The sequence below is a fragment of the Rhodnius prolixus genome, unplaced genomic scaffold (genome assembly GCF_049639745.1).
Source record: "Rhodnius prolixus isolate KJV_2025 unplaced genomic scaffold, Rpr scaffold_9, whole genome shotgun sequence".
In the NCBI taxonomy this organism is placed as follows: Eukaryota; Metazoa; Arthropoda; class Insecta; order Hemiptera; family Reduviidae; genus Rhodnius; species Rhodnius prolixus.
The window spans coordinates 29408277-29424365 of record NW_027411604.1 but is presented as its reverse complement, the minus strand read 5'-3'; the positions used below and the strand labels follow the sequence as shown (position 1 = coordinate 29424365).

General features: G+C 34.8%; 2 protein-coding genes across 13 annotated transcripts in view; one reads left to right on the top strand and one right to left on the bottom strand.

The window, feature by feature from the left end:
* LOC141454637 (chymotrypsin-2-like) overlaps window positions 1-16089 on the bottom strand; it is a 105295-nt gene that overhangs the window by 39608 nt on the left and 49598 nt on the right. The window lies entirely within an intron of this gene.
* Window positions 1-16089, top strand: part of LOC141454634 (uncharacterized) — a 66822-nt gene that overhangs the window by 35918 nt on the left and 14815 nt on the right. For 2 of the 3 annotated variants that reach the window (XM_074129086.1, XM_074129083.1), the window contains exon 2: window positions 8316-8558. In XM_074129086.1, the coding sequence (XP_073985187.1) occupies window positions 8378-8558 (181 nt within the window). In that variant the 5' untranslated portion in view covers window positions 8316-8377. Of the gene's footprint in view, window positions 1-8315; window positions 8559-13320; window positions 14268-16089 lie in introns of those variants that run through there. The other variant, XM_074129085.1, reaches the window with a different exon arrangement.

The following is a 16089-nucleotide window of genomic DNA, read 5'->3' as shown; positions in this document are numbered from 1 at the left end:
TAGTTATGTGACATGTGTTCTTAGTATCCAGCTGCCATGGACCAGAGATAACATGGTCTCTCGTTAAATAACCGGTGTCTTTTCTTTCTACTCGTCCTATAAATAAGACTACTCGCTTATTAAATCCTATTTTTACTTTACTACAAAAATAATATGAAATGTAGCTGGACGAATTTCAGCTAGTTATTTCCCAGGATTCTTTTTAAAATTCGGATTGTAACTATTTGTAATCCCAAATAGCATTGTGGAAAAACCGGAAACGATAAGGCTAATCTCCACGCAATTGTGCGAATCAAACGTCACTGCCGGATATCCCATTTTACTTTCAGCATAGCTAAAGAAAAGCTACAGTCACTGGCGGGCTGAGCAAGCTAAGCTTACTCCCAGGAGGCGATGGGAGACTTTAACATGCCAGGACAAATCGCGTACCCATGTCGCTTTCTGAGTCGGGAGACATTTGTTACTCATTGTCACTACTAACTGAAGCGACTCCATTGTTTTAAGTGTTATAAGACAGCCTCCGATATATGCCCTGTACGGCAATGGCTATGTTGATGCATATTCATTTACATTAGGGTATCTATTTAGGGTCTCGCAGAAGGTTTAGGTGCCTCCCCGTAGACGATAAACAGATCTCAGTCCTAGGTCTACGCCTCATTGGCAGTCAACACGTAACCTTTCCTCATCATCCCGTGAACTCAACTGATAGGCACTATTTATATTTTGAGCCTAATAATAAAAAAACAGTAATTTGTCATTGAAAATGACTTTATTGTTTTTCAAAAATATTCTCCTTCATGATCTAAACACTTCTGCATGCGTTCGAACCTTTTGTCAAAGCATTTTTTCCATTCCGCTCTTGAGACACCTCCAAAACATGGTTTTTGAATGCATCAACGGCTTCTTCTGCCGACGAAAATCGTTGTCCATGTAATTTATTCTTGACGTCCGGAAACAAAAAGAAGTCATTTGGTGCCAAATCAGGACTGTACGGCGGATGACCCATAAATTCGATTTTTTGAGTGCTCAAATAGTCGGTTGTTAGACGAGCTGTGTGACAGCTGGCATTGTCTTGATGAAGAATAATCCGACGGCGTTTGTTTGTTTTCCTTATTTCATCGAAGACTTCCGGCAAACAGATGGTTGTGTACCATTCAGAATTGACCGTTCTACGTTCCTCTAAAGGCACTGTTGCCACATGTTTTTCCGAAAAAACAGGCGACCATTTGTTTCGAAGTGCTTCGAGCGCGAACAACTTTTGTTGGATTTGGTTCATCTTGAAACACCCATGATTCGTCACCTGTTACAATCTTATACACGTCTTTTGAAGCACCGCCATTGTATTTCTTAAGCATTTGTTGGCACCAATCGACAAGAGCATCTTTTTGAGATTTCGTCAGATTATGTGGGATCCAACAAGAACAGTACCTTTTTCACGGCTAAATGATCATGCAATATTTTATATATGCTGGTGGAACTAATGCCTAAGGTTGCCTCAATCTCACAGTATGTCACATGACGATCTTGCATGATTAGTTTTTGCACAGCATCAATGTTTTCTGACACAACAACTGATTTTGGACGACCTTCACGACTTTCGTCGGTGAGCGAACGATGACCACGATTGAATTCGTTATACCAGCGTTTCACAGTTGCAAAGGATGGGGCTTTATCGCCAAAAGTGGAATTAAGTTGATCGATGCACTCCTGTCTTGATAATCCACGTCGAAAGTCGTAATAAATCATTGCACGAAAATTTTCACGAGTTAATTCCATTTTTTCGCTGAGACACAATTTTCAAGTGACTGTAAACAACACAAATCTCGCTCAAATAACAAAACGTTCTGAAGAAGGTTATGGTCAAAAATGTCAAACTTTCAAGTGGAAACGTCAGATAGCACCTGACAACACTCAGTGTTGCCAAGGCTCAAAATATAAGTAGTGCTCCTCGTATACCACAATGCCACATTATGCACTAAATTTTTAATCTCTTGCGACCGCAATGTAATGTATGCAATCTCTCAACAAAAATCTGTCAACTCACTTAGCTGAGTGACATTTTGAGTTATTTTTTTTATTATATTTTCTTTAAAAATGACTCCAACACTTTTTTTTTTGAACTTCGAATGCTTACCATATGCCTTTTAGATCTAACATTTTTTTTAAATATTTTTTTTTTCCATCAAAACCTATTCTGGTGGAATGGCGATCAGCTCCCTTTAAAATGTCACTTATATGTACAATTAATGCGATTAAATATACGAGGTGTGTTCAAAAAGTAACGGGAATTTTTAAATTTCGCGGGTTTGGAGAGTCTGATTGTAAAATTTTTTTTTTATTATGTTGGTACACATGCCCCTGAAGTACGATAAAATTTTCAGTAATATTCATTGTTTACTTCTTAAGTGGCAGCCGTTAAGGTTAGACGTGTTTTTCGAGCTTGGCGATTTTTGTTTGTTAAAAAAAATTGATCAAAGAATTTGTGTTAAATTTTGCGTAAAAAATGAAATAAAGTGTGTGAAATGTTAATAAAACTTTTAACTTTTCATTAGCTTCACAGAAAATCATCACACTTTCGATTTCCCCAAACACAAAGATACTTAAATCAGAAACCAACACACACAAAAAAAGGGAAAGTGCTAGAAAATGATATACCTACAGAATACTTGACAATTGGCAACACTGACTTCCTCAACAACCAAAAACATAAAACCAATCACACTCAGTCCATGAGCTGACAAGGTAGAAGACACACCAACGTTTAATGATGTAAAATATTACATTGTCAATAAGGTAAATAATTTTGTGAATTACGTTATATTATACGAGGTGTGTTCAAAAAGTAACGGGAATTTTTAAATTTCGCGGGTTTGGAGAGTCTGATTGTAAAATTTTTTTTTTATTATGTTGGTACACATGCCCCAAAAGTACGATAAAATTTTCAGTAATATTCATTGTTTACTTCTTAAGTGGCAGCCGTTAAGGTTAGACGTGTTTTTCGAGCTTGGCGATTTTTGTTTGTTAAAAAAAATGGATCAAAGAATTTGTATTAAATTTTGCGTAAAAAATGAAATAAAGTGTAATAAAGTGTGTGAAATGTTAATAAAGGCATATGGCGAGTCTGCTATGAGTAAAACAAGGATTTACGAGTGGTATAAGCGTTTCCAAGATGGCCGCGAAAACGTTGAAGATGACGAACGACCTGGACGTCCAAGAAATGGTTATGAACGATCGCCGAATCACAATCAGAGAAGTCGCTGATGATGTTGCCATATCAATTGGCTCATGCCATGAAATTTTTTCGGATGTTTTGGGTATGAAACGTGTGGCAGCAAAATTTGTTCCAAAATTGTTGAATTTCGAACAAAAACAGCGGAGAATGGAAGTTGCTCAAGAGTCACTCAATGAAGTCGACAACGATGCGGATCTACTGAAACGTGTTATAACAGGTGACGAAACATGGGTTTACGGATATGATGTCGAAACTAAGGCTCAATCGTCCCAGTGGAGGCATTCTGGATCGCCAAGACCGAAAAAGGCTCGACAAGTGCGGTCGAATGTGAAGGTTATGCTCACTGTGTTCTTCGATTTTAATGGCATAGTGCATCATGAATTCTTGCCACAAGGTCAAACAATCAATAAGGAGTACTACCTACAAGTTCAACGCCGTTTGCGTGAAGCAATCCGAAAAAAACGCCCGGATTTGTGGCAAAACAATTCATGGATTTTTCACCACGATAATGCACCTGCTCACACTTCATTGCTTGTTCGTGAATTTTTGGCCAAAAACAAAACTTTAACGATGCCCCAGCCTCCATATTCGCCAGACATGGCTCCATGTGACTTTTTTCTATTTCCAAACATAAAGAGAACATTAAAAGGCCGTCGTTTTACAAGCATAGATGACATTAAAAGCGAATCGCTGAAAGAGCTGAAAGCTATCACAAAGATCGAGTTTCAGAAGTGTTTCGAGGATTGGAAAAAGCGCTGGCACAAGTGTATTGTATGCGAAGGGGACTACTTTGAAGGCGACAATATTAATGTAGATGAATAAATAAATATTTTTTTCAAAAAACGAAAATTCCCGTTACTTTTTGAACACACCTCGTATAAGTAAAAGTCAAAATTCGAACGATATCGATTGAGAAATAGTACCATTTAAAAAAAAAAATTTTTGTTCTTTCTGCCAATTTTTCTGTAAACATTCCAAGTCTTAAGAAAATTTAATCACAAGAATTGCGGTTAGAGAAAGTCGTTTTCGCGCCATATTTTACCACAAAACATTTCACAGCTAAAACGATAGTTTTTATTTAATATCTTTAACAGGAAATGAATTTGCAATTTATTTTGTATTTCCTATGACTTTTTAACTGGCTAATTTAATTCACCATTTTATTTTATTTTTTCATTATCTCATAACTTCCGGTTTCCTTCTTATCATGAACAAACTTAAAAAACAGACATTTCCTGTGGAAATTGAATTAAGCCAAAACTGATGCGATCTTTTCGCAAATAAAATTAACGTATTCTAATTCTGAAGAATTGCTGCTTCTATACAGTGTGAACCAGTAAATATTGTCCATAGGCCTACTGCGTGTAGTACATCTAAAGTGGAGTTCAATGACGTATTGGTCAACTTCATATTTTCCTCTGTTCTTGAGTGACGTCACTTTAAAGTTTTTTTCTAAAATCATTACTTTTTCCCCAATAAAAATGTTATTACTCAGAAAGTTTTAGTCCGAATTCGATTCTGATGACACGGTTAGAAAGACAGATAAATTATGTGATCATTATCAGACCTAGGTGCTGGCACTTTTTGTAAAAGTTTCCTTGTTTAATGGGCTTTCTAACGGTGTATCATTTTCCAGGATTCCTTTTATCTTCGTACGAGAAATTGCGTTTGTTTTGCAAGAAAATGTGCTCACGAGCGCTCAAGAGTGTTAGTTATCAAGTTGTTTAATTCATTGAAAACTCTTTTAGATGGACCAGTAGTCAATTTTTAAAGTAGTTTGTCTTAAAATAAGGTAGTCTAAGGTTACTTATTGCACATAAAAAAAAAAGAAGAACAAATATAAACTGAAATATTTGACAAAATGTTAGATTTTGAAACTAAGCAAATTAGCCTTCGATTATAAAAATAGCACTTGTTTAAAATATTTTCTAACATTTTGTCAAATATTTCAGTTTAGATTTTTTTTTTTTTATGTGTGATAACTAGGGAACGGATTCGTATGTATTTACATATTTTTTTCTAGGCAATTTACAGACGTTTTTCAACTAGAAGTATTCATACTGACACTTTTTAAGCCGTTTGAGTCTACTTTTATTTCACATATTTCCACATATTTGGATGTTATCGCATATTTATACATATTTGATTAAACTAAATAAATATTTCTACATATTTAATCAAAATATGTACATATTTTTTCATATTTTTCATTTTGGGCATATTTTCATAATTGGAAGGTGGTTGACAGGAACTGTGAACCACAAACTGTAGGGCTGTGAATGACAGTGGGTACAATGGTTATTGTAATTTACACAGAATGCTGCTAAACAGTGACGGGCACTTGTTAGTTCTTTGAAGAACGAAAAAGTTCTTTTGTTTCTCTCTGATGCTGCCCCCAACATGGTCAAGGCTGGGCAATCTATTCAGGTATTTTATCCTAAGATAATTCATGTGACGTGTATTGCTCATGCCTTGCATCGAGTAGCAGAAACTGTCCGATCTTTGTTCAGTGACGTAGATTCCTTAATCTCCTCGGTTAAAAAAGTGTTTTTAAAAGTACCAAGTCGCATTAAAATGCTAAAAGATCTCTATCCAGACTTGTGCCTTCCACCAGAACCAATATTGACAAGATGGGGTACTTGGCTGGAAGCAGCTCAGTATTACTATGAAAACTACAATAAAATCAAGAATGTCCTTTCACATCTCGAAGACGAAGCAGTAGCGATAAATACAGCCAAGTCATTGTTCGAGAAACCTAATTTAAGGAACGACCTTGCATTCATTTCTGACAATTGCGTATTTCTTGCACTTTACGTTCCAACATTTGAAATTTCATGTGGTTGCAAACAATTTCGAAGAGGAAGTTTTCAAAATTGAAAATTTAACACATCTTTTTATAAATAGTAAAAATGTTCTTTGTTGTATAAATCATTATAACTTGTAAAAACAAATTATTTTGTTCCTAATAAATTATTATAAATTGTAAAAATGTTCTTTTCTTGAATAAATAATTATAACTTGCCCCCCCCAAAAAAAAATTCCATTTTCATAAAAAAAAATGTCCATTTTACTTAAATATTCCAGAAAATATTTTAAGAAAATCACATATTTTCCACGTAATTGACGAAAATAAATGCATATTTTAATTAAATATTTGGCATTTTTAAATACATAAAAATCCGTTCCTTGGTGATAAGTAACCTTAGACTACCTTATTTTTAGACAATCTACTTTAAAAATTGACTACAGCTCCATCCACAAGAGTTTAATGAATTAATCAACACAATACAATATCACTGCTGTATGCTCGTGAACACGTTTTCTTGTAAAACAAACGTAATTTCTCGTACGAAGATAAAAGGAATCCTGGAAAATGATATACCGTTTGAAAGCCCATTAGACAAGGAAACTTTTGTAAAAAGTGCCAGCACCTAGGTCTGAAAATGATCGCATAAGAGCCTAATGAGTTTTCTTAAAAATTTCGATTACTTTTATTTTCTTAGGTTCCGGTGGAAGATTAAGGCAGTTTGGAGAACAATTTATGCTTCAAAATGGTGTCAATTTTTAGGAAATTTATCTGTCTTTCTAACCGTGTCATCAGAATCGAATTCGGACTAAAACTTTCTGAGTAATAACATTTTTATTGGAAAAAAGTAATGATTTTAGAAAAAAACTTTAAAGTGACGTTACTCAAGAACAGAGGAAAATATGAAGTTGGCCAATACGACATTGAACTCCACTTTAGATGTACTACACGCAGTAGGCCTATTGACAATACTTACTGGTTCACCCTGTATAAATGTAATTTAATTTTCTTCGTAAGAGGGTTACAAAACTCACCTAGTTGATGTAAATATTATAATGCAAAGCTGTATAATAATATTTATTTATTATAAAGAACAAAAATGTAAATGAATTTCACTCTACTTTACGCCATGAATATTAAATATTCTATGCAAATTACCTAAGTACTATATGTAATTATTTATAGAAGAATTTTACGCACACTTTAACACCTGCCTTGATTTATAATTCACTTCGCCGGTTCTTCCGCCGTAAAATAATATTTTTATTTTCTGTTGTTGAAAGTGACTGGTGTTCAGACATTGTGAAGAGTTAGATTATAAGGTTTCTAATTTGATAATTCTAGTCTTACTTGCTTCCATACATCTTTTTTTTTATATATACAGGGTGTTCATTTTAAGACGGATCAAATGTATTTCATGCTTAAACGGTTAATCTGAGCAAAAAATGGCACCTCTAGTTTCGGAATATGTGACTTGATTTTAGATTCCTGCCCGCATAAGCGGCTGACGCGCGACCAAAAGTGAGGGTTTGCAGTTGACCCCCATTTTCATATACACAGTTTTAAAGAGTATAAAAAGTTATGAAAGAAACCGAAAACAGCAATTCGATATCTTCAAAAATAAAGGTGCTAGACCATTTCAAAATCTGGCATTTATTAATCATATTTCAATTTTTGAACTTGTTATCAAAGAGAAAGAAGAGCACGCGATAGGTCATTTCTATGTATTTTTTCATCCCCTTTCTACTAAACATATTGCCATGGCTGTAAAGCTAGTATTTTCCTTAATATCGGGAAATAAGTCGTTTTCCGAGTGATTTTTCTAAGAAAAATCAATTGTTAAGAGCTTTAGATGTTCTCAAGCATACACAAAATGGCTAAAAATTAATTTTACATCTGTTACAAACAAGAAGGTTTAATAATTATTTGGTAATTTTGGGAGGGTTGCGTTTAATTACCAAAAAAATTGGAAACCTCCTGCCACATATTTAAGTGATCAATATCTTTCATGTAAAGGATAAAACTTATTCCTTAATTTATCATATAATGCACTTTACTCAACTAGTGAAGCATGTACTGTGGCTTCAACGGTACCTCCTCTGGCTCGCAAGCCAGATTAGCCAGGAGGTTATCAACTGCTCTCTGTACCTGAGGAGGTATTTTTTGCTCAGATTAACCGTTGTAAGCATGAAATGCATTTAAGCCGTCTTAAAATGAACACCCTCTATATATATTTTATTTTAGATAATTTGAAGGTAATGTAATATCGGTTTACAGGTGGAATGGGCAGGAGGAGGCGGAGAGGTGGCCATTAGTCTGCGCAGGGATATAGCGAGGTAATGGAGTGTGAAGACCAACGTTGTAGTGGCCAAATCTTGGGCACGGTAGGCACCGGACGTAGAAAGTTAGACGATGAAGACGTACCACCGCCGGAATTACCGCCAAGACCAGCTGCTTGTCCTAGGCATGCAGAACATCATAGAGCTCAATCATCTATCGAAGGACATCTTACTAAAAAACGTTAGCCAAAGAATTTTTTTTTTTTTAAATTATAGCTGTTATAATGTTGTGAACCTGCGGTTTTTATGAACTCTTCGGTGACCGTTCTGTGCTGATAGCGTACAGTTTATTTCAGTTGCAGATGCTAAAACATATCGGTTTTTATGATTTCCTCTTACTGTAATTAATTCTCTAATTAAATAAAAAACACTTGTTAGGAACACGAGATTCCGTAATCTGTATTCTCGCTGAAAAATTAAGAAGTAAAGTAATCGCCTACTTTTCTTTTACTAAGCAGAACTGTAAGGGAATCGTTTGAGAGCTCCGTACTCTGAATTCCAATTATAAATTTAATTATCATCACTTCACTTCAAGTCACAGCCGGCAATAACCTCAGTAGTTTACTCTCAACAAAAAATAAAGAAGTAAATAAAAATATGTAAAGTACAAAATTATGTTTAGTATAAATTACAATAATTATTAATTGAAATGAAATAATTTTACAGTTTAAAATAGAATACAAATACAAATTATACAAAGGAGGTTTCATTTCAATGTAGTAAGGTTTTTTGCCTTAGTATTAAGTTTGTCAGATTTACCAATGTAAATATTAAAGTTATGGAGCGTATACACGAGGTGTGGCTATTAAATAACGAGACTATTGCTATAAAACATTTTATTTTAAATTTATACATATTTAGTTATTATCACCTTCAATATACACCCCTCCCCTATCCCTACAACGCTCCATGCGAATTTACCATTGTTCGAAACAGTACTGGAAGACTTTTTCTGTGAGCTCCTGCATGTCGCGTGCCGCTTTTTCTTTCACAGCTTCAAAGGGCTGAAATCGTGTTCCTTTTAATGCAGATTTAAACTTTGGGGAACAGATAAAAGTCATATGGTCAGGCGAATAAGGCGGATGGCCTAAAACTGGGTTGTTGTACTTGGCTAGAAACGTCTTGACAGACAATGCAGTGTGAGCCCGGCGCGTTGTCTTGATGGAAAACCCCGTGATTTGTTCTTCCACAAATCGGGTCGTTTTTTCCTTACTCTTTCTCAGGAGTTGAGCAAGCACCTCACGGTAGTAATGTTGATTAATTATAATCGATATTTTCATCCGTTTTGGACGTGGTAGGGCAAACCCGGGCCGTCATCTACTCCGACGTATTCTCGGCCATCTTGGAAACGCTTGAACCACTCAAAAACTTGCGCACGTGATTAACATTCATCGCCATAAACTTCTTTTAATAAAAGATAAGTTTCAGTAGCGGTTTTACCCAGTTTCATGTGAAATTTCACGACAATTCGTTGCTCTACTACATGTGTAGTATCATGTTTTCGGCAAAACGAAACTAACACCAACTTACACAAACGACGGTTCCGGTCAGAGAGATTTCTATACAAACATGTGAGACGCTGCAATCGGAAAGAGAAGGCTTTACGCTGCACAGATGTCGGTCTCGTTATTTAATATCTACACCTCGTAAGCACTTCAGCCTGAAACCTCCTTTGTATAATTTGTATTTGTATTCTAATTTAAACAGTAAATAAACTATTTCAATTCAATTAATTGAAAATGCGCTTCAGTCACTAACTCAAACCCCCCCCCATTCCCCCGTAAGGAAGACTTCAAACCACAGAAATTCGATTCGTTAGTGTATCAGGTTTCAAGAAGTTTCGAAACAAAGAAAAACTAAAAAGAAAAGACCAAGATATTCGCATTTCCGGTTACTTCTGATCTGGTGGAAAGTAAAAAAATTATTTTATACGGATGGTTCAAACTATTCAATGGTGGTATTTATTTACAAATAATAACCTAATTACATATGTACACAAAAGTGAAAGAATAAAGAAATTATGGTTTCAAGCGAAGCGCCTTCAGATAAATATTAGTACAGATTAAAAGTGAACATATTTACTCATTAAGGGAACAAAATAGCAATAAACACACGAAGATTAATCATATTTGTCACAGTAATTATTATTAAAGATTAGCAAGTTAAATATGTATTAGCGGTAAGATTAAAAATTTCAAATTCAGTTTTATTCTTAAAATTGTTCACCCGATCCGTGGCAGAAATGCTTTCCACTGCTAATGTGTGGATTTAGTAGAGAGGCGACTTGATCAGGAGCGACAGAAGTGTTTAAAATTAAAAAAAATAATAATAACTGAATATTAACAAAATATTAAAATAACAGAAAATTTGTTCTGTCGGAATTACAGCTGCTTGTCACAGATCCGGGTTAATTTCTACCCAGACAACTGTACTTAAAAGGACTAGCTACTATTGGCTCTGCTTATATAACATCTGCATCCGTAACTAAGTCCTCCCTAACTAATATCACTTTCTTAGAATACCACTGACTAAATTGAACGCATTTTAAGCTGTGTCTAATTCGATTTTTATTAATCGCACGGAAAGTCTACATTAGGATTGATGTCAATTACCTATAATAATGACATTTAAATGTAATTTGGTTTAAACTCTTCACTTCAATTGATAAATTGGAGAACATCAATTTGAAGAGGTTTCCTTTGAAGGAATTAACAAAAAAAGAAGAAGGCAATTTAACAGTCAACCAATTTAAACTACAAACTTACAAGGAATTAACAAACATACAGAGTTTGTGCATCAGTTTAGATCATTTAATCTTGAAACTGCTTTCTAACTTTACTGGAAAGTAAATAACAAATAAAAATCTAAAGATTACTTTTTAACAATTTTGTTTTTCCTTTTCTATTAAAGCTAAAATTTCCCAGTTTTTCATCATTTCCGCTATTATCCTTGTTTAATTGAGTAATTTAACCGCAACAAAGTGAACAATCCAAATTTGGAGAATACCGTTGGCAAAAATAGACAAAAAAGGCGTTTTAATTTTTTTTTTTTTAAACAACGTATTATTTATTATTGTTATTATTATTACTATTATTATTATTGTTACTGTTATTTTTTTTTTTTTTTTTTTTTTTTTTTTTTTTTTTTTTTTTTTTTTTTTGGCGCATCAACAGCTGAGGTTATTAGCGCCCGGAGCTTTTTCCAGTGCACTGCCGGCCTCCGGACAGTGTTCTCTCGTTACAGACAACACTGTCCATCACCGGACAGTGAGCTGTAAGAAGCTCCTAGGAAGAGAAAATCTAAGGGTCAGCTGCTGGATTCGAACCCGGGACCTCCGCGTGGGAGTCCAGTATGCTAACCTCATAGCTAATCCCTTCCCTGTTACTGTTATTATTATTATTATTATTACAAGAGCATTTATAACAACGTAGTGTTTAAAGATGTAAACAGATTTTTCATAAATTAACGAGAATTGCTTTATTTTCGAGATCATCACTAGTAATTCTGGTTGCTTTTAATTGATCATTTTCGGCGAGATTATATTTTATGGTTTTGTTTGATCATCAGATGATTGATTTTTGGAAGTATACATCGTTCCGCTATACAAGGTGACAGTAAACTGCAGATAATGTAGGTATGCATTGAACAAAACCTATTGCAGTTTTGATATCTAAATTATAAAAAAAAAATTGTCTAAAATGACTCCCACTCATTAGTTGGCTCTATTAAGTGCATTAATCCCTCCCATAATTTACTAACTGCAGCTGAGTTATTCTGTAACCAATTTCCTATTATTAAACCTAATTTAAATGATTATTGTCTTTTTCTTTTCTCAAATTCAATTATTATTATTATTATTATTTTAATGATTTAAGTCGCGTCAATATCTAGGGTTATTGGCGCCCGGAGCTTTTTTACAGTGCTCTGCCGGCCTCCGGACAGTGTTCTCTCGTTACACTGTCCATCACCAGACAATGGGCTGTAAGTAGCTCCTAGGAAGAGAAAATCTAAGAGTCAGCAGCTGGATTCGAACCCAGGACCTCCCGCGTGGGAATCCAATACGCTAACCGCAAAGCTAATCTCTTCCCTTATTGCGTTCATGAGATTTTCGAGTTTAAATTAAGATTATCCCCCTTATAAATTTCTCTTACCACTTTAAGAGTGTAAAAATGCCAAATTTTTATGATCTGATCTTAAAAAGATCATGCTTTTAGGACTGTCTAATTGTTATTCAACAATCGGAGCAACCCTGGGTAGGGAACCTGGAGCTTTGCCCTTCTTTGCGACAAGGAATTTCTGAATACCTAGAACCTGAGTTCAAATCCAGGCCTTCTATCCCTTAGATTTGTTCCTTTTTCTAGGAGCTTCTGTAGTTCTGATAGAAAGGGGGTTGGTCTAAGTAACGAGACAATTCAATTGAGGCAAAGTCCAGTGACTAAGACAATAGTCTTCTTTAGATTGTCTTCCATTCTGTAAAGGTTGCGCAAGTTTTTTTTGTCAAGCCTCTCCAGAAAGATCTAGGAGGTGCCTAATCCTCCCAGCGACATACATTGCTAATAAAGAGAGGGGCATTCTTCAATAATACCACTGGAGTTATAAATTTTGGGACCATAGGAGTCCGCTGATCCCTTTCGCAACTAGCTGAAGAATTAGAAATATGTCTTTTGTTCAAGTAAAGATAATTCAATTACAATAAAAGTCCCTTTAATAAATTGAAACTAATTTGAAAGGGTTCACTCATTACCGTTTATGGGCCCTTTTGTAATGTTACTACGATTTCATTATCTCTATCAATTTAATAATATTTTGTTAACGATAAATAAGTTCATTGCCTAGTCCAAGTACTTGTTGCTATAGTGAAATTAAAATGTGGGTGGTATATTCTGATTAGATATAGTCCAAGAGAGCACTCTGAAGGACAAGACCCTAACTAAAGATCGATCCCCGTCCCCAGAGGGGTGGGAGGATGTCCCATACTTGAGATACTACCCCGTAAAAGAACCCTCGTCTTTTTTGTACAGTTAACTACCTTAAATATCGTAAAGTTTTATTTTTCAAATATGGTTTCTGTATTATTTATATCCATTTTGTAGTCAAAATATTAGCCATCAAGTGAGGGGTAATCGATGGCACTATATCTTGTTTCTAATATGAGTGGAGATTTTAAGTTCCTCAATTATATTACGCGACAAAGTCAATATAGAATACGGTATCTAATAAAATTAAATGTGATGTGATTGTGAGATCGGATTGTTAGTTTAAAAAGTTTAAGTTATTTGTATCTCAAAACAGTTAATTCCAGTGAAAAAAAGTTTGTGAGAAACAAACTGAAGACACGCTTTGATAAACTGATAAGTACTGGAACATTTGCTTTTTTAATAGCCTAAAATTTTTCTAATAGTATTTATTTTTTAATATAGTTTAGCTTAAATAGTTCATTTAAAGTACAGATCTACCTCAGTCTCTTTTATAAACAAAAAACAGGCCTTGAAAGATAGTATACAATTTTTTGTACAACATTAACGAGAATTTCATTTTTTTATAATTTGAATTTAAAGTAAAACTAAAGATAAGAGTTAATCCCAACAATATTTATTTCTGTGTTAATCAATCCAGTCCATCCTATAAAGAAATATCCGTCCCTATTTTTTAAATAAAAAGCATATGTTTATGACATTAAGATTGAACTTTTAATAATAGTTCCAAGTTTTCTACATTTTATTATTAAATTATGTTTCCTTCTCTTGCCTAATACAATAATTTATTAGTGAATAAATAATTTTTTTAATAAATTAATTTACAAAATAAAAAATAATGGAAGGATATCCAGTAATGCAATTTGTTGAATATCGAATGCCAACACATCAAAGTCTTGCACCTGTAAGGCCAAGTAAGTGCATTTTCCTTTCCTTATTCTATTTATTTATTTTTTTTTAAACTAACTTTAAACATTGCCTTACATATTAAACCTGTCATAAAAGGAGCTGGAGTTGCAATTATTTTAAACCTGTTTCTCAATTTATATTTTTGTTTTAATTAAAAGTAACGGAATTATTAAAAACTATTACATAAAGTAGAAAATAATTCTTTTGTGTAAAATTTAAATAAATATGTTCTCAATTTTTTTCTTATAGTATAAAACTATGATTTGCACCATTATTGTGATAGTAAGCGTCACAGTAAAAAAAAAATGGTTGACTAATGTAAAAGTTCTGTTAAGGCCAAAAATAGTTTAGTTACAGCCTGAATTAACGAAAAGAATTAAAAGTATTTATCTTGATAATGAACAAGCAAATTCGAACCCTCCCAAGATGTGGAAAAATATTGAAAGTTTTTACGAGACTACGAGGGTCGTTTGAAAAGTCCGTGCAAAAATAAAAGCTACTTAATTTTTTGGGGTAAACCTTTTATATTTTTCAACATAGTCTCCTTTTAGGCTTATACACTTCGTCCAACGCTGCTCTAGTTTGTTGATCCCTTCCGAATAATAGGATTTGTCCAAGTCTGAAAAATAGCCATTCGTTTCTGCAATCACCTCCTCGTTTGAATAAAATCTTTTTCCCGCCAGCCATTTCTTCATATTGGGGAACAAATAGTAGTCGGAGGGAGCCAAGTCTGGGTGAATAGGGGGGGATGTGAAACGATTTGGAACCCTATTTCCATTAATTTTGCGACCACAACTGCTGAGGTGTGAGCTGGTGCGTTGTCGTGATGGAAAAGGACTTTTTTGTGGGCCAATCGTGGGCGTTTTTCTTGCAGCTCGGTTTTCAAACGGTCCAATAACGATGAATAATATGCACCTGTAATAGTTTTACCCTTTTCCAGATAGTCGATGAGGATTATTCCTTGCGAATCCCAAAAGACAGTTGCCATAATCTTTCCGGCCGAAGGAACGGTCTTCGCCTTTTTTTTGGCGCAGATTCCCCCTTGGTAACCCATTGTTTAGATTGTTCTTTGGTCTCAGGAGTGTAGTGATGTATCCATGTTTCATCCACAGTGACGAAATGATGCTTAAAGTCCTGCGGATTCTTCTGGAACAGCTGCAAACCGTCCTTGCAACACTTCACACGATTTCGTTTTTGGTCAAAGTGTGAGCAATCGCGGCACCCATCTTGCGGATAGCTTTGTCATGTCCAAATATTATGTACCCGTTCATTCGAGATGCCCACAGCACTAGCAATCTCACGCACCTTCACTCTTCTGTCATCCATCACCATATCATGGATTTTATCAATGATTTCTGGAGTAGTAACCTCAACAGGGCGTCCAGAACGTTCAGCGTCACTTGTGCCCATATGGCCACTCCGAAAATTTTGAAACCACTTATAAACTGTTCTAATCGAAGGTGCAGAGTCACCATAATGTTTATCAAGCTTCTCTTTAGTCTCCTGAGGCGTTTTGCCATTCATAAAGTAGTGTTTAATCAACACACGAAATTCTTTTTCGTCCATTTTTTGAAAATCACTCGACTTCCTCGATTCAAACGAATGCCAAACACAAAGAAATAGACCGATCTGGCTGAAACTTGGTGTGTGTTCTTCCAAGAGATGCTACTAACTAAACATAACCTCGATACGCGCCAGTGGTGCTATCTCTCTGACTTTGCACGGACTTTTCAAACGACCCTCGTACATCTAGTTAGAGGATAACTAGCATGGCAAGGGCGGCACTTGTTGAAGCTTTATCAAGTTACTGAGAAGGGATTTTTTTTC